Source organism: Aulonocara sp. 'chitande type north' Nkhata Bay, linkage group LG3 (genome assembly GCF_057382095.1).
Source record: "Aulonocara sp. 'chitande type north' Nkhata Bay isolate Kocher_YH1m ecotype deep benthic linkage group LG3, A_spYH_male_GT1.1, whole genome shotgun sequence".
NCBI lineage: Eukaryota > Metazoa > Chordata > Actinopteri > Cichliformes > Cichlidae > Aulonocara > Aulonocara sp. 'chitande type north' Nkhata Bay.
The window spans coordinates 43,159,022-43,175,716 of NC_141346.1; the positions used below are offsets into that span (position 1 = coordinate 43,159,022).

Genomic DNA, 16,695 nt, shown 5'->3' on the forward strand with positions numbered 1-16,695 from the left:
CTTCCACCACCACCTCTGCGGCCCAAGATAGATTAGGTCAGGAGAGCTTCCCGCTTGCGTCTTGACCTCTGTTGCAGGGCCTCTCTGCGTCTGCCTCCCCCCCACCCACCCCCCACCCCGCCCCTCTCCTGAGAGGCGTGCACGTGGGTATGCCGGTGTCAACTCTTTAACAGCTGGACAGACAACACAAACTTCAAAGGAGAGAGGACAACCTGCGGGGCACAACGCACCAGAGCTCTTTGTTCTTCTCTTTTGGATTTAGTAGCTCGGTTCGATTTCAGTGCTAAAGTGCTCCAGTTTTAAGACGCCCGGGTTTGTCTCCGTTTGGCACCAGACGCATCTATCACCAGACTCCTACTGGGAGCCAGGAGTTGCCAAAATCATGCCGGCCGGGTTTCAGCAGCTTGGAGCGGAGGTAATTTCTTCTGGAGTTTGTTATAAACAGTTTGTTAATCTAGCTGTGCCTGTTTAGAAAGTTTCTGCAGGGATAGCCGTTATTTGTGAACTTTGCAATGTGTACTTTCAGCTATGGAAAGATTTTACGCACAGCACTTTTTCCTGACCTGAAACCTTTAAATATCTCCTGATTGTAGTGCGCTTCTTTAAAATAATCCCATGAGCCGTTATACACTTTTAACAGAATTTTAAAGGCAAAATCCGAATGTTGAGAAAGTCATGAATCTAGAAGAAGCTTTGAGTAACTCTGTTTCAAAGAGAGGGGGAAGCCTTTCTGTCCTTAGTGGTGACCTTGAGCGGCCAAAACTGAGTTTACAAGTCAGGCCTCGTAACTGCAAGCTTATGACAGGCCACCGCCTTCATAAACAAACTCTGTGTTTACTGCCCAGCTCAAACTCCATTGGAGAAATCGTTTCTAAGTGCTGGTTTTAAGCCTGACTTTCCCCTGATGTAGATTTCCATCATCTTATTAATAGGAAGAATAGGCTGCTATCCACGCTGGAATTAAGGCAACAATTCCCAAAGTTTCCCCTTTGGGAATAAACTGGAAACAGACTAAACTATGCTGGGATGTGGTGTGTGTGTGTGCGTACGTACGTGTGTGTGTGTGTTTGTGTTTAATGCAAAAATATTTCCCCTAAGCATAAAATCTGAAAAGGGGAAGAAGCAGTCATGTGCTTGTCTCTATTGAAATCACTTAAAGACGGAGATAACCTGCACAACCTGAGATAGTTTTGTGTTTAATCTGGGCTTGTGTTGTATCTCACAGTAAATACAAGCAGGTGCAGATTCATGCATAATGCCTGGAAATTTACTGCAAAGTGTGCATGCAGTGAAGTGCGAGATGTGTAATGAAACATTAGTGGCCACTTCTGGCACTTTACCTTTTCCACAAGGACGCACACGCTCACCACTACACACCTCTTTGTTGTGGTTTGTGAATGTTAAGCAGCACTTATCAAAAGCTCAACTCAGCAAGGTCAAGAGTTACAGATTTACACGGACAACATATTTGCAGAAGGTGGCTGAGCAGAACTGCGGGGTCAAATTAGGTCCAGCAAATTTTACCAGCATCACCAGCATCATGTTGCTGTTGTATCAGTCCATAAGCCCACGTCACCAAAATGGGAAAAAAAACTTTTCAGGAAGCTCGTTGTTTCGACAGTACCCGTCTGTGTTTGTGTGTTCATCCAACAGTTCATCACAGACTTAAATCTTACAGGCGGCGTAACTCCAAAAGCACAAAAGACCTATAAATAAATGAAATTTAAAATTTTATAACCATGCTGGAGTGGAAGAAGTTCATTTTCCCCAAGGTCATCCTGTCTGTCACCCTGCAGACAGGTGGCAGAGGGCTGATGGGAAACTGGAGGGAAGCTAAAGTTCAGGCGTCGACATGAAAGTAGTCAGAGAAGTCATGAACAGCACTGCAGAGATTGTCTCTAGTCAGGATCACGGTTATATATATAGTTGACGTTAGCTGAGCAGCAGTGTTGTGTGTGTGTGTGTGTGTGTGTGTGTGTGTGTGTGTGTGTGTGTGTGTGTGTGTGTGTGTGTGTGAGAGAGAGAGAGAGAGAGAGTGAGTGAGTGAGAGTTAAAAAGATAATCGTGGTTGTCCAACAGTTATCTTATTGTTACAGTTATGAAAACACCTTTCAGGATTATTCACTGTTCTGAAAAACAAATTATTTGTAATTCACTTCTTTGTGTGTGTGTGTGTCTATGTGTGTGTGTGTGTGCGTGTTTCTGCTGCAGACAGTGACTGGAACCCTCGCTCTGTCAGTCTTCACGGCTGTCCTTGGATCTTTGGAGTTTGGATATAACATCGGTGTCATCAATGCGCCACAGAAGGTAAAAAAAAAGAAAGAAAGACGAATGGACATAATATAAAATGAAAGAATAAAACATGTAACACTGGTGTCATGCACGAGTCTAACACTGTCATTTAACCAGACGTCAACAAAGTCGCTTCGCCTGATTTCACAAGGTGGTGTGCTTTGACACCACAACACGCTGCCTGGTGATGTTTAGACAATAAACCAAAAAGAATAAAACTATGTCATGTGAAGCCTTCCGAAGCAAAGTCAGGTGACACAGACACAGCAGGGCGAGGCTCCTTTCCATCTTTACGTGTCATCACAAAAATGACAACACATCCCTGCTCCAGGTGTCATGGAAACAAGGAAATGTTTCTGTTTGCATGATGAGAAAAAGGCGTGAGAAATATGATTCATTTCCCACATCTGAAAGCAAATTTTGTGCGTTTATCCGCATTTATCTCTTTAAACAGAGCGGCCCTTCATTTGTGTGCCACGGTACTTGGACGCTGTGTAGAAAAGCCTTTTGCATTTATGGGCATCTCAGCTCTGACATCCATCATTAAAATCCTGGCACGGGTGAGGGCAGCTATCAACTAAACTTGTCTGATACTTGGGAAAATGTGAGCATAATTATCTACAGATCACTTGTTTGATTTAACAAAATACATCTTTCTTACAAATAGTGTGACACAAAGAGCAACACTCCCTTTAAGGTCACTCTATTTTTAAGCCTTTTTAATCCTGCTTTCTTCTGATTGGCTGCCCCACGTAAAGCGATCACTTAAACAGCAGCTGGGTGGGGCTGATTTGTGACCATGTTTGGGTTTTCCACTCTCTATGACATCATGTAGATCCAAGAACAGAGAAAAACCCTCTGAAACCGAGTATTTAGAGCACTCTGAACTCGAAACCTCTGGCTCTCGGTGGTTACTTGTACATACAAAGATCTCATTAACTGAAACCTCCCAATTTTTAATATGAGAATGTGCACAAGTGTGTATATGTGAGATAATATAAGTCTATATTTAAAAAAAAATGAGGAAAGCATTCTGAAAATATGAACTCATGGGAGTAAGCTGTTACTTACACGGTGTGCTTGTCTATTTAAATAGCCCATGGCCTGATTTACATAGTACTCTTGTGGTCCATGCAGCCATTCAAAGCGCTTCACGCTGCAAGCCTTTATCTAATCCAAGTTCATATTTAAAGTGACATATAGCTTTTTTTTCCTGTCGTAGTTCACTGTATTTAGTATCTCGCCCAAAGCCATGCAGACAAGTGACTTAACCACCAGCCTTCAAGCAGCCCATTTTATATACTCCATGTTTACAAAAGCTGATTTTAAGCTCTACTCGGGCCCTGTCTGCAAGACCTCGCTCCAAACTTACCTTCCCTTTTACCCACACTGAAAAAAAGGGATTGGCCAACTCTTGGATTTACGTAAGCATCTTGCGTGTATTTAACATAAGCGCCTCATGCTTTAAAGTTAAGTGTAACTACATAGTGTAGAAACTACATGATCTACAGAGAGGCTAGATTAAATTGTTCATGTCATGTTCGAGTGAAGTAAGTCAATAACTTTCAGTCTCGTATACTTTGGATCGTGGTTTCAGGAATCCATCTCAGTCAAATCGAGTAGCCTCCACTACTTTTTTTGATATACTGAAAAAAGTAAATTCGGTGTTTTTTACATTAAAAAACTCTAACTTGTAATTTAAACACAATAATTTCATGCTTCTATGAACGTAATTAAATCATGAAGGATCTGTACGAAATTCAACAACTTAATTTGTCCTTGTTAAGATGACATGATACAATCTAGTAAGAGTGGTTAGTTGCTGAACTCGTGAAATTCACAAGATCGCACGAGATGTCAAACTGTAGGAAAATCACTGGCGTTATAAGAGGCAGACAACTACGACACACCACGTGTATGCTATTGCTATTTATTGTGGATTAACCTGTCAAGGACAAAAACGTACAAAAAAATTCTGCATCAAGCCTTGAAATCATAGCTTTCCTACTTTTGTTAAGTCTGGATTGGTGGCATGGTGGTTAGTGCTGTTGCTTCACAGTAAGAAGATCCTGGGTTCAAATCTACAATCTGGCTAGTTTGCACTGGTTTCTCTCTGGGTATTCCGGTTTCTTCCCACAGTTAAAAGTTGTGCAGTTGTTAGAGTTAGGTTAATTGATGATTCTAAATTACCTGTCAATGTAAGTGCAAATGGTTGTCTAGGGTGTACCCTGCCTAACAATTCAGGGTTATTTCCCAGCCCCCCTGCAACCAGGATAAAGATAGGATGTTAGTTGTTGTAGATCCATTAAATTTTTATGTTAACCAGACTCTAGACTTTGTTGAACATTATGTAATATGAAGACAACATGTAGTATTTAAATGAGCAAGTAGTATTGGGGTAAATGTTATTTAATAGTGTTGAAATAAAATGACAAAATTGTGAAGGATTAAAATATTCCAAAGGCTCAACTTACTTCATCTAAACATGTTTCAATCGCGTTTTATGAACACAAAATGCACATGTTTATTGAATATGAAAAAGTTGTGTTGATTGAACACAATTGTTTAAGTTTCTGCCAAAGCAAAACATTTGTGTGCAACCAATGTCCACTATTGAATCAAGTAAATCCAACATGGCCTTTTTTTCAGTGCAGTTTGTGCTGCTCTTCTCTCACTCCTCTAGTCACTTGCTCCAACTTATCTTGGCACTCCTTGCAGATCATTGAGGGGGACTACAATGCAACATGGATGTACCGGTACGGGGAGCCCATCCCCACAGGGACCCTCACCTCGCTCTGGTCGCTGTCCGTTGCCATCTTCTCCATCGGCGGCATGGTCTCCTCCTTCTGTGTGGGTTTTGTTTCTGAATGGCTGGGCAGGTGAGACAACGCAGGTCAAGCTTAGCCTTTTCTAGTGGTCTCGAGGGGATACGTTGCTTTTATCCTGATGGGTTCATGAAGCTAAGCCTATGAAATACTGTTTTATGAGATGGAGCAGATAGAACAGGCTGCAGCTCATTAATCTTACACTCTGCTTTAACTGTAACATTTAGAGGATGGTTTCCGTCTGTGCCCATGGTTGCACAGATTACTCAAAGCAAACCACAAGATTTTCTGGAAATCTGAAACAAACTGCACAAAGTCTGAATACATGAGCAAAGATTTAAGAAGTACACATTTCTTCTTCCTGAATGACACACATACTTCGCAGTCTCCTTACATACAAATGAAAGGTCTGATTTTTCATGTGTAAATGGATAGAAGCTGTAGGTTAATAAAGAGTGAAGTGGGTAGGGAGTTTGTCTGAAGTATCTTCAGTTAAAAAAAGAAAGAAAGCAGCACCCAGTCCACTCAAACACACACAAAAAGACACACTTATGTAAGGAAAGTAGGATTTTGCATGCAGCGGGAGTGGATCCATATAAACGTGGTTTTAAGGGTGAATGAAAAACAAGAAAGCAATTTTAAAAAGCACCACAAACAGAGACTTCAAGTTTTAATGCACTACAACGATAACCAAGACTGTTTTAGGAAACAGCCAGGCAGACACGACAAAACACCACACAGTGTTCAACAGCAAATGATAAATCGTCATTATAAACAGAGCAATTAAAACCTTAATCTAAGCAAACGACAATACTAGTCCAAAGCCTTCTCTAGCTAGCCTTCATTGTGATACATAAATATCTCCTTCTCAGTTCTGTATAAGCCCAAAAATAAAACCAGTCATTCAGTGAAAGCTCTGTCCGGGATGTTATGACCCAGTTTCCCGCTGTAACCTGAGTCTGTGCAAACTGGGCTGCAGTCCACAGCTTCCACTGGCTGAAAGGACATTTTAACAGAGTCCTGAATGTGCAGCTTACATAAGCTTACAACCTCATCAGAAGCAACTTTTCAGTGACTTTTAAAATATATATTAAAAAAACATTTTCAACCCAAGGTATTAACAGAATGTTACAAAATATATACGTGAGGTACCTTGTTGCTTGTGTCAAGTAAATTCCTGACAGTGTAAGCTGAGCTGTAGGAACCGTGCTACTTCTAAATTAGGTGGGAAAGACTCTTTTTTGGTTCCGATCACAGTCTAGTAAAGTAAAATAACACCAGACTGCAAAATCTAGTCACAAATGTTACTTTTTTTAATACTCCTCTGTGCCTTCTACAGGATTTTGTGGATCAAATGTTAAAGTGCTGAATAAACCAGTGTCTCTGTGCGATACTGAATAATTTTGTGTGATACTGCCCTCTAGTGGCTTCTTAGTGTTTTTCACTACTAAACAGTGTGCATATCCAAACTAGATGTGCACAACTCTGCTGGACAAAAAACCTGCTGTTTTATCATTTCAAAATGGTTTCAAAAATGCAGGTCTGTGCTTCTTTCAGGAGGAAAGCCATGCTTATAAACAACTTGTTTGCCTTTATTGGAGGAAGTCTGATGGGAATGTCCAAGCTCTGCCGCTCCTTTGAAATGATGATCCTTGGACGTTTTATCATTGGTGCCTACTGTGGTGAGCTGGCCACTGTCTCTTCCCTCTTTTACTCTCCATTAATGTGTCCATTTAATAAGTGGTTTAACAATCTCTTGCTTCCTTAACTCTTCCTTTGATGCAGGATTGGCATCTGGCTTGACACCAATGTACGTGGGTGAGATAGCACCTACGAGTCTCAGAGGAGCTTTGGGGACGCTGCACCAACTGGCTATTGTCACTGGCATTCTCTTCGCACAGGTATGGCAGGAACGACCGTCTATAAATAGCATCGGCATCTTCTCTCTGTCTCCATGTCCTCGACATTCAGTGGGCCTTTCCAGGCCACGTTTAAAAAGTCTGCTCACAAAAAACACATCTTGAATCCTCAAATCCATTCTCTTTGTCTGTGCACCTCCCCGTCTTTTCCTTTACTTCCACCTATAAAGGATTGTCTTTAGGTGCTTTATCATATTATCTTTTGAAATGTCACACACTCAAACTTGCTTCCTCTCCCTGTGCAGGTCCTCGGCTTGGAGTCGCTACTCGGCAGTGAGCACTTATGGCCTGTTCTGCTGGGATTAACTGTTGTGCCGACTGTACTTCAGATGGCTCTGCTGCCCTTCTGCCCCGAGAGCCCCCGATTCCTCTACATCGTCCGGTGTCAGGAGCACCACGCCAAGAGTGGTAAGTAGGGCTGCGTTATTTTAAGGTCTTGGTTTACTATTATTATTCTTATTATGTAACTAAGTTTTACATTTTAAATTCTACACTATAAACTGGATTTTTAGCATTAGGAGGCAGATAGGGCCTTATAAAATAAGCTGCTGAGTTGCATTTTGGGAAATGTAGGATCTTTTTTTTTTTTTTTTTGCAATTTCATTTCAATTCAATTCAATTTAATTTATATATCGCAAAATCACAACAGCAGTCATCTGAAGGCACTTGATGTTGTAAGATAAAGACCCTACAATAATAAAGAGAAAACTGCACTTAGTGACAGTGGGAAGGAAAAACTCCCTTTTAACAGGAAGAAACCTTCAGTTCAACCAAGCTCAGCGAGGGGCAGTCAGCTACTGTGTTTGGGTTTGTCCCACTTTGACCCATATCACTTTATACGTTCTTATATATAACTGATGGATACTAATGTTCGTACCTGAGAAGCGAAACTAACTCGAAGTGCCTGAAATCTGCATTCTTTCTTTTGGCCAGCAGGGGGAGACTCCTCTGGTTGCAAAAAGAAGTCTGATTCTACCAAAGTCTTATCTCTGACCACAGTAAACTGTTTTTTCTGCTGAGTTTATGGCCTCAGTAATTACTTTAAAATATTTTTTAACTAATTCTGTAAATCATAGTCTCACGGTGAGTTAAATAGTAGATAAATCAGGTTATAGTTTAAACCACGGCTATTTGGCCTTGCCTTTACATACTGTGTGGTGTCTCCAGTTCCTCGGTCAGATCAACTCCGCACTCATGATGTCTGGGTTTATCAGACATTTACAGGACTCAATGTACAGAGTATCAGTTGGACTTACGGAATTAGCTGCTAAAATGTCAGATGAGTTTTTGTACATGAAAAAAAAAACTTCCTACATTTCTACTTTCTGCAGGCCTGAGGAGGCTAACAGGCAGACAGGAGGTGGGCGACATGCTGGCAGAGATGAAGGAGGAGAAGCGGAGGATGGACATGGAGAGGAAGGTGTCCATACCCGAACTCTTTCGCTCTTCGCTTTACCGCCAGCCCATCATCATCGCCATCCTCCTGCAGCTCTCCCAGCAACTGTCGGGGGTTAATGCAGTGAGTCCTTCAAATTACACTGACTCACCTAAAGTTCCAGAAACAAGCAGTCCTTTAAAATCAGGAGCCAGTGCTGTTCAACATTGACCTAAATTTGTTTACTCCTCTGGCAGATCTTCTACTATTCCACCAGTATCTTCATGAAAGCAGGAGTCCAGAGTCCAGTTTATGCCACCATAGGAGCCGGGGTGGTGAACTGTGCCTTCACGGTAGTCTCGGTGAGAAATCGCACCGACATGCCTTTATCGCACTTTTGAAATTCAATTTGGGAGCGTTTAAATAACTTTTTGAATTTGGAACAATAAACATTCACGCCCTGTCACAGAGTCACTCTATTACTGTTTAACACTGTTATCAAAGGGTAAACAAGATAAGAGGAGTCAAAATGTTTCAGTGTCATCAAGCGGATAAAGATGTACGACTTTAGCCGTAAGAGTGCCACGGCTTCAGGGTTAGAGACTGACTATTGTAATTTGATACAATAGATTGTTTTATGAGCGCACGCTTGTAAAATCACTGCTAAACTATGGTTAACACTGTTTTAGAAGTCCTGAACTGCAGTTAGGTATATGGTAAATGTGGTTTTAGCATTATAGTGACCTGACGTTATACATATTTGAGAAAGAATCTGACCAAATCAAATGCTTTAGCTCCAAATGTCAGCTGAGGTTAACCCCCCATCCCCCCTTTACCTTCATATTAACAGCTTTTCCTGGTAGAGAGGACGGGTCGACGGACGCTCCACATGCTAGGACTTGGTGGAATGTGCATCTGTGCCGTCATCATGACCGTGGCTCTTGCTTTACTTGTAAGTAAGCCCCGATCCAAAAAAAAGGAAAATAAATAAAATCCAGACTATGGTATTCCAGACTTCGGTATTTTATATATGATTTCTAGTCTCCACAAACATCTGAACCCACTTTTCTTCTGCTCTATAGGACAGTGTTCCATGGATGAGCTACATCAGCATGCTTTCTATCTTTGGTTTTGTGGCCTTCTTTGAGGTTGGCCCAGGTCCCATCCCCTGGTTCTTTGTAGCTGAGCTGTTCTCTCAAGGTCCAAGGCCAGCTGCCATGGCTGTTGCAGGCTTTTCCAACTGGACTGCCAACTTTATTATTGGCATGTGCTTCCAGTATGTCGCTGTGAGTATCCACAATGGATGTTGTGTATGTCCACAAATGCTTTTCCATTTTTCACCCACTTCAGTTTTGTTATTCTTTTTTGGCTCGACAATCTTTTATCCTCTTAGATAAACTGATTAGATTTTGGTCTTTAAAGGTTACCAACCTTACAAAATCAAATTTTTTATTCACATTTGAAAAGTTAAGTCTGGACAGACAGATGAAAACATGAAAACCGCTACTTGACCGGTTAATAGAGGCACGTGGCATCAAGTTCAACTCTTTATAATCCGACCTTCTTCCCGTCCTTCTGCAGGACCTCTGTGGGCCATATGTCTTCCTGATCTTCGCAGCTCTTCTTCTGTTCTTCCTCATCTTCACATTTTTCCGGGTACCAGAGACACGGGGCAAGACCTTTGACCAGATTGCAGCCAATTTTCACCAGCATTCAGCTGGAGGGATGATGGATATGGATATGAGCATAGGCATGGGTATGGACATAGACAAACCCATCACTGAGATGGACTACTTGGGGGAGGATACCATGAACTGAAGATGCCCCATGGAACTGAGAAAAATGGAACTGAGCTCAGCTTGAGAAAAGTTGGGTAAAGGGGCATGACACCAAACTTTTATTTGCTAATATGTATATTGAGATCTTTATTTTTTTTCCACATAGATTGTGGTGAAAAAGCAGTGTTAAAAGTGTGTGACAATTTGGGTGTTATGGAATTGTCCTTTGGTGGTAGCACTGCAGTACAGGGTTAATAGTTATGAATTCTGGCTTCACTTGAAAGGCTACGAACCAGTGGAGTAAAGGTCGACTGCTGTAGTTTCAAGGGAAGAAGATGCTAATAAGAACAGCCTGTCTGGCATTGACTGCCAGTGCAATAAGACTTTATTCCATGGTGATGGCAATCAGTTGCAGTATTGACAGATGGGTGTGGAGAGACTTGGGGATTCCTGCACTTTATAAACAGATATCTACAGTTTTCAAAGTTTTTAGGCATAGAAACAATAGGATCAGCAGCCAGGAGTGTGATGGAGCATGCCTGTTTTTACCAAAGATGGGAACACACATTTAAGAGATTAACATATGAATTGATTTTTTGATCTCCAATGACAGGAATCACGTCGACATACTGTGGGTTTTGAATCTTTTTTGGCGCCAAATGAAGTGTGTCTGTAACACCCGGTATTTATAGCCGTTATTTACTCAAAGCAGATGTAGAAAAGGTAGTATGATGGGTAGGTAGTGTTTTTGTTCTTTAAGAACAGGTAACAGATGCATTTAATCATGTTATACTTTTAGAAACTGATTTTATGTGCTATGTTCATGTATCCAAAGTGTAACCTGGCATCAATGTAAAAATACCAGTCTGAAACTTCTCAAGGGGCATTATCAAGCGGACCAAAATGCCTCTGGAGTTGATTTCACAGACATTGCTCTGAACTCCTCCAGATATTAGCCGATGGAGGGGTCATCCCAGGACACGAGTGTCACATTCATATAGTCTGGACAGTTAATGGTCTGCCCCTGCCAGCTTCTGTCCACATGATTTCATTTGCACAAATTACAGCAAAGGTAATTCTAAGTTCATGTTGACAGGACTGGACTGCAACCAATCTGATTATAGTGTGACGCAGTACGGTGTGACCTGAAAGTGTAAACTGTCGTAACAAACTATCGTTGTTGGATGCATGGTTGTGATTTGCTCAGTATAGGTAGTGCTCTGGGGAAATGAGTTTCAGTAAAGAAACAAAATTTTGCCTCAAATTTGAACATGAGCCTTCATACTCCTCTGGTTGTTAGGTTACCAAAAGCGTTTTCTGCATCAGTACCAAAATGCTGATATTTTGGAGTTTTCACATGTGTTCTCAACTTAAGTGTGAAAGTACTCCTCTAATAGGAAACTCACTGCACCACAGAAATGCTACTTCTGATCAAGCCTTTTGTATTTCATGTGTACATAGTGTGTTTGAGGGTCTAGGTTTTAAATTCTTTACGCACTCCAGCTGGTGTTCGGCTTTGTAGGCAGACTCGAGAAATTTCCAAGTACAAGCACCGACTTTCAAGGTTTGTGCCACACAATCGCCAAGTTTTTGTTGTGTTTTCTTTGCATCCGTCACGTGTGCCGTTTGCAGTCTATTCTTTAATGTGTCAGAGATCTGTAATCTGTATAGTGTGAATGTTGATGCAGTGGTTATGTAACCAGAGTGAAAGTACTGCAAATATTGTTAATGAAACCACCTGAAGAACCCTCATTTCTACACCTTCAATTTCTTCACTACAAAAGTAATCCAATTTCTTTGGCCAAAAAAAAAAAAAAAAAAAAAAAAAAAAAAAAAAAAAAAAAAAAAAAAGGTACAAAGGCATCAGTGAATCTGCACTCCAGTCAGAAGGGAATGAATCTTGATTTGCAAACATGATTTATTAATTAGCATTTTAAGTATTAACATTGCACATAATCCCCTCCAAAGAAAAGCACACACAAGTAAAATAAAAAGGAAATTAAGCTTCTTTCTAATCCAACCTCAACCAAGAAGATTAAGGGAGTAGTACGTTTCAAGAATTGATTTGAGGTGTTAACAGAACTAAACAGACTCCCATTATGCATCACCAATCGCAGACCTGCTTAGCTTTCCCCTCTTTAACCAAATTAATCAGAAGCCAAATTAAACTACATGATGGGCCCCATCTGCTCTATTAAAGGAAATATTTCTAAGGGGGTGGAATAACATTCCCATTTTTTCCTCTCTCCCCCTTTTTAAAAGCTGTACTTTCAATTTCTAAATGTGCACCCACCAACTACCTGTATCCCCTTAACCTGCGCTCCCTTCCCACCCTCTCCAGATGTCAGTGTGGACAGGACAAGACAAGATGAGGGGGTGGGGAAGGGGCCTGAAGGATGACTGTGAGAAGTGGTAGGATGGAGGATTGGGGGAGTGCAGGGAGGGGAGAGCAGTGCATGTGGTCTGAAATAGGTCCAGTCCTCCAACCCTAGGACCTATGAGAAACAAAAGAAAGCGCAGGAGAGATGGATTGAAAGAAAGACCCCAAAAAAAAAAAAAAAAAAAAAGAAGACCTTTAATTTAAAAATAAAAAAATAAAAAGGGCACTTTTAATCCCGAGCCAAGGATTATATTGAAAGAAAATCCAATTTCCCAGAATTTGAGCCAAAAATCTTCCCTGTGTTAAACAAAAGTCTGACTCCAAACACAGGCAGCGTTCTCAAAGACTCCTTTCAATGCCATCATTCCGCCTTAAATCCATTTACTTGACTAAAGAGTTAATGTCCATCATCAGGCCCTCTGTGACAGACTGCTAATGTTGCACATGCAGCACAAGTGCAACCCTACACCCTCACGTCTCCCACCCTGTCTAATCCAAGGTTGCGCCACTTTAGTGTGGGGTCCCACCTCTTGCCAAGGGTCGTGTGACCATCCTCGTGGTCATCACTCTGCTGGTGCTGGGACAGTTGTTGGAGCTGCCTGCTGAAGTGAAGAACACAGCTGAGATTTGTCAACAAAACACCTACCAATGAAAAATGAACCAGCTGGGAAAGCAAAGAGCAACTTTAATGTCTTACCTCAGGCGATTTTACCGTTTTGGGGGAGATTTTAGGAGAGGTCTTTGGCGACTTTGATGTGGGTTTTGTATCAGATGGCTTTGAGGTCTGTGGTGGGGTACTAGGCTCTGATGCAGACTTCTCTGTATCATTCTTCAATACATGGAAAAGATGTGAAAATATTAGTAAAATACCAAAGCTTTAGAACTTCAGAAGATCCAGCTAAACCATCATACAGGCACAAAACCATAGAAATTCATCTAATAGTTAGACTCCTGTCTACCATCTAGACAGTATAAATATTACAGGGACTTAAGGGTTTTCATTGTCAATCAGGCATATTTTCAGATGAGGCGAACTGTAGTTTTTCCACTCAAATCCTGATTAAAGCCAATGAGAACACCACATTGACTGTAAAATATACAAAAACATTTACAGTACAAGTATATTTAAAAATGATGGCAGCTCTCAGTGCTCCCCCCAGCACCCTATCAGATGCAACCAAGTTATAAATTTGAAAATCCTAGGTGATTTAGAGAAAGTGTGACCTCTGAGATTTGAACTTGTACAAGACTTTTGTAGACACACCCATGGTATCCTCTGTCAGTCTACCCCAGGGCAGCTATGGCTACAACTGTAGTTTGCCTCCACCAGTGTTTTGTAAAGCGCTTCGAGGGCCCCAAAAAGCACTATATATATGAAATCCATTATTATTATTACTATTATTACATCACCTCGTTCTTGTATTCAAACTTAGGTGCGTTTCGCCCGCCAGCCCATCCGCCGGGCATGGTGACGATAAGTGTTCAGCATTTTACTGCTTGCATTAGAGCCTTAATATCTTCTGATAATCGTTTTCTGTGACCAGGACAGCTTGGCAGTGAAAAATAAGCTCATGTGGGTAGTGATCTTTTCCTCCCCAAACATCACTAACAGCTCATCTGTGCATAGTTTCCTCACTGAGTGATCTTGATATAGCTGAAGATCAAAAATATCTTACTTTGGAGACAGAGGACTCTGAATTCCTTTGCCTGCGTCGTCTGAACTGGCGGCGTTGTTTCTGGCCTTGGCCCTCCCCTGCTTCTCCATTGGTCTGAGGGCTGTCAGGTGCCGCCGCCGTCGCCACCTCGTGCTGTGGCTGCTGCTGCTGCTGCTTTAGCTCACTCTTCTCCAGGCTCTCTGCTGGTGCAGCCGCCTGCTGGTCTTCTACAGCCTGATTGGGAGGTGGGCGAGGACGGAATGGCCTGAATCCGAGGAAAGCACATTAAATTGCCTCAAGAATCAAGAAGTCCTTCAAACAGGATGTCTAAGCAGGACCGTTAAGTTACCTGCGGTATGGGCGCCAGAATCTGCGTCGTGGCGGCCGCTGGGTCTGATCACTCTGGGTCTGATCACTCTGTGTCTGACCACCCTCTTCGTCTCCATCCTTCTGCTCACCAACTTCACCCTAAATTGGAAAAAAACAGACAAAAGACCATTAACAACATAAGCGTTCAACTACAATCCATCTCAATGTCCAGCATCATCCTAAAGGTTGTAGTCTCCCTCACACCCGTCTTTCCGCTTTAGCTTACATCTTGTGTCTCCGGCCGTGGCCTGCGCGGCCTACGGCGGCGTTGCTGAGGCCTCGCTCCCTCACTCTCTCCCGATCGGTCAGTATCAGGACCTTGCCCATCGGCTGGCTTGTTCTGGTCGCCGGGCCGAGGGCTTCGGGGAAAGAACCGTCGACGGAATCGCCGTTTGTTGGGCGCATAGCGGCTTCCTTTTACCGGAACACCACCTGGACCGGTAACATTAGCTGCTTCGGAGCCCTTTGGAACAGAGACATGCCTGAAATGCTTTCTCCAAGAGCAGTTTTTTTTTTTATACCTTTTTAAACAGCCGAGAATGTCACATTTTGTCCTTGCCATACCTTAGCTGCTTCAATCACGTCAAACTCTACAATTTCCCCATCTCCAACGCTGCGGAGAAATTTCCTGGGATTGTTCTTCGTGATTGCTGTCTGAGGAGACATGGCTAGCATTAAAAATGTGGGTACAATTAACTCCCATGAAGAAAAAAGAAAGACCTTACCTGATGAACAAATACATCTTCTTTGGTGTCATTCCTGCAAGAAATGAAACTTCATTAGCAAACAATAGACTGAAAAAAGTGAGGAATACTAAAAAGAAATAAGGGAGAATTCGAAACACCTTACCTGTTAATGAATCCATACCCATTACGCACATTGAACCATTTCACTGTGCCTTGGACCAAAGTGGCTACAACAAGAGCACATCAAAAGAATAAGGAAGTGTAATAGAGCAAGTAGTCATTCAGAGCTCACACCGTTATCTTGATTACATCAGCGGTGACCTGCTCGCAAGTGAGAGCTCTATGGATCAATCATTAACCGCAAGACTTTGAAACCAGGCCTGCACTAGGTCACGAGGCGACATGGGAACACTTCCGACAATTAAGGAGTTCAAGACGAGTCACACGGACACCTGAACGATGTATTCTTCCTCACAGAGACAAGCTCAAAGCCGGCTCGTTTGTGTGTTTTACGGCAGTCTAAACTAGTTCAATTTGGCCAAATTTCCTTCTGCAATGATTTGCAGCTGGGAGGGCGCGTGCGCGTGTTTCGCTTACCAAGCGCGTGAACGACAGCTGATAAAGAAGAACAATTGGGTCATGCGTTCAAAGTGTTCGGTTAACATGGACTTCTATACAGTCTGAATCAGCTCCATACCTACACAAACACCTGCGATTAAACCAGAGGCAGCCACTGGACTGACATGTGGGGAAAACTTTTTTTTTTTTTTAAAAAGCACCTGTGTCCTCGAGGCCTTTTATTAATAGGCGTGAGCTTTACAAGCCAATATGTGTGACAGTCAAATAACTTCGTTTTCAACAGCGCGAGTTTAAGCTTTTTTTTTTTTTTTGGGAATATAGTCCCCAGAAAAACCTGAAAAACTCAGCCTCAAACACGTGTTGCCTAAAAAGTACCACACCGGAGACAGCAGTGGCACCCCAGGCTGCTGTAATTAACACAAATTCAACCAGCTTGGATCACACACTTCAAGAAATATCACAGAAGGAAGGGTAAAAAAAAAAAAAAAAAATATATATATATATATATATATATATATATATATATATATATATATATATATATATATATATATATATAAATAAAAACACACACATTCTGTTTTTCACACCCAGGCTCGGTCAGAAGGCGCTAACTTTAAACGTTTTCTGGATATTTACCAAGAAATCTTGGCGGATAGAGTACTTCTACACCCACCTATAACTTTCCTCTCCGGCTGTGGTTTGTCTTCCACCGGTGCCGATGGTGGAGCGCTCTGCGCCTCGGCGTCGGTCATGCTCGCTGTCGGGTTACTACACTTCCACTCCCGAGTCCCCTCCCTCCTACTCTTCCCGAAACTTTCCCAAGCGCCACTGCTA

General features: G+C 42.1%; 2 protein-coding genes across 5 annotated transcripts; one reads left to right on the forward strand and one right to left on the reverse strand.

Moving 5' to 3' along the window:
• The first annotated feature begins 157 nt into the window (after window positions 1-157).
• Window positions 158-12,014, forward strand: LOC147335785 (solute carrier family 2, facilitated glucose transporter member 4-like). Its single transcript, XM_086282060.1, has 11 exons — window positions 158-415; window positions 2,212-2,307; window positions 5,011-5,171; window positions 6,675-6,799; window positions 6,903-7,018; window positions 7,282-7,444; window positions 8,368-8,555; window positions 8,669-8,773; window positions 9,262-9,363; window positions 9,494-9,697; window positions 9,993-12,014. The coding sequence occupies exons 1-11, from the start codon at window positions 383-385 to the stop codon at window positions 10,227-10,229; spliced, it is 1,530 nt and encodes a 509-aa protein (XP_086138186.1). The 5' UTR covers window positions 158-382; the 3' UTR covers window positions 10,230-12,014.
• A 75-nt stretch (window positions 12,015-12,089) lies between these two features.
• LOC147335786 (Y-box-binding protein 2-A-like) lies at window positions 12,090-16,695 on the reverse strand. 4 transcript variants are annotated; one of them, XM_086282111.1, is made up of 10 exons: window positions 16,535-16,695; window positions 15,443-15,506; window positions 15,319-15,352; window positions 15,158-15,247; window positions 14,820-15,056; window positions 14,574-14,692; window positions 14,246-14,489; window positions 13,267-13,398; window positions 13,097-13,168; window positions 12,090-12,684 (listed from the first exon to the last, which is right to left on the reverse strand). In XM_086282111.1, the coding sequence occupies exons 1-9, from the start codon at window positions 16,611-16,613 to the stop codon at window positions 13,133-13,135; spliced, it is 1,035 nt and encodes a 344-aa protein (XP_086138237.1). In that variant the 5' UTR covers window positions 16,614-16,695; the 3' UTR covers window positions 12,090-12,684; window positions 13,097-13,132. The 4 variants fall into 4 exon arrangements, with proteins under 4 accessions (XP_086138237.1, XP_086138223.1, XP_086138229.1 ...); XM_086282097.1 differs by having other exon boundaries at window positions 13,097-13,171; window positions 16,535-16,694; XM_086282103.1 differs by having other exon boundaries at window positions 12,090-13,168.

Coding starts and splice junctions, on each gene's coding strand:
- LOC147335785 (XM_086282060.1), top strand. CDS start 383: ATGCCGGCCGGGTTTCAGCAGCTTGGAGCGGAG. Junction 5,172..6,674: donor GTTTCTGAATGGCTGGGCAG/GTGAGACAACGC, acceptor TGCTTCTTTCAG/GAGGAAAGCCATGCTTATAA. Junction 6,800..6,902: donor TATCATTGGTGCCTACTGTG/GTGAGCTGGCCA, acceptor CCTTTGATGCAG/GATTGGCATCTGGCTTGACA.
- LOC147335786 (XM_086282097.1), bottom strand. CDS start 16,613: ATGACCGACGCCGAGGCGCAGAGCGCTCCACCATCGGCACCGGTGGAA. Junction 15,507..16,534: donor GCCGGAGAGGAAAGTTATAG/GTGGGTGTAGAA, acceptor CTCTTGTTGTAG/CCACTTTGGTCCAAGGCACA. Junction 13,399..14,245: donor CAGAGTCCTCTGTCTCCAAA/GTAAGATATTTT, acceptor CATGTATTGAAG/AATGATACAGAGAAGTCTGC.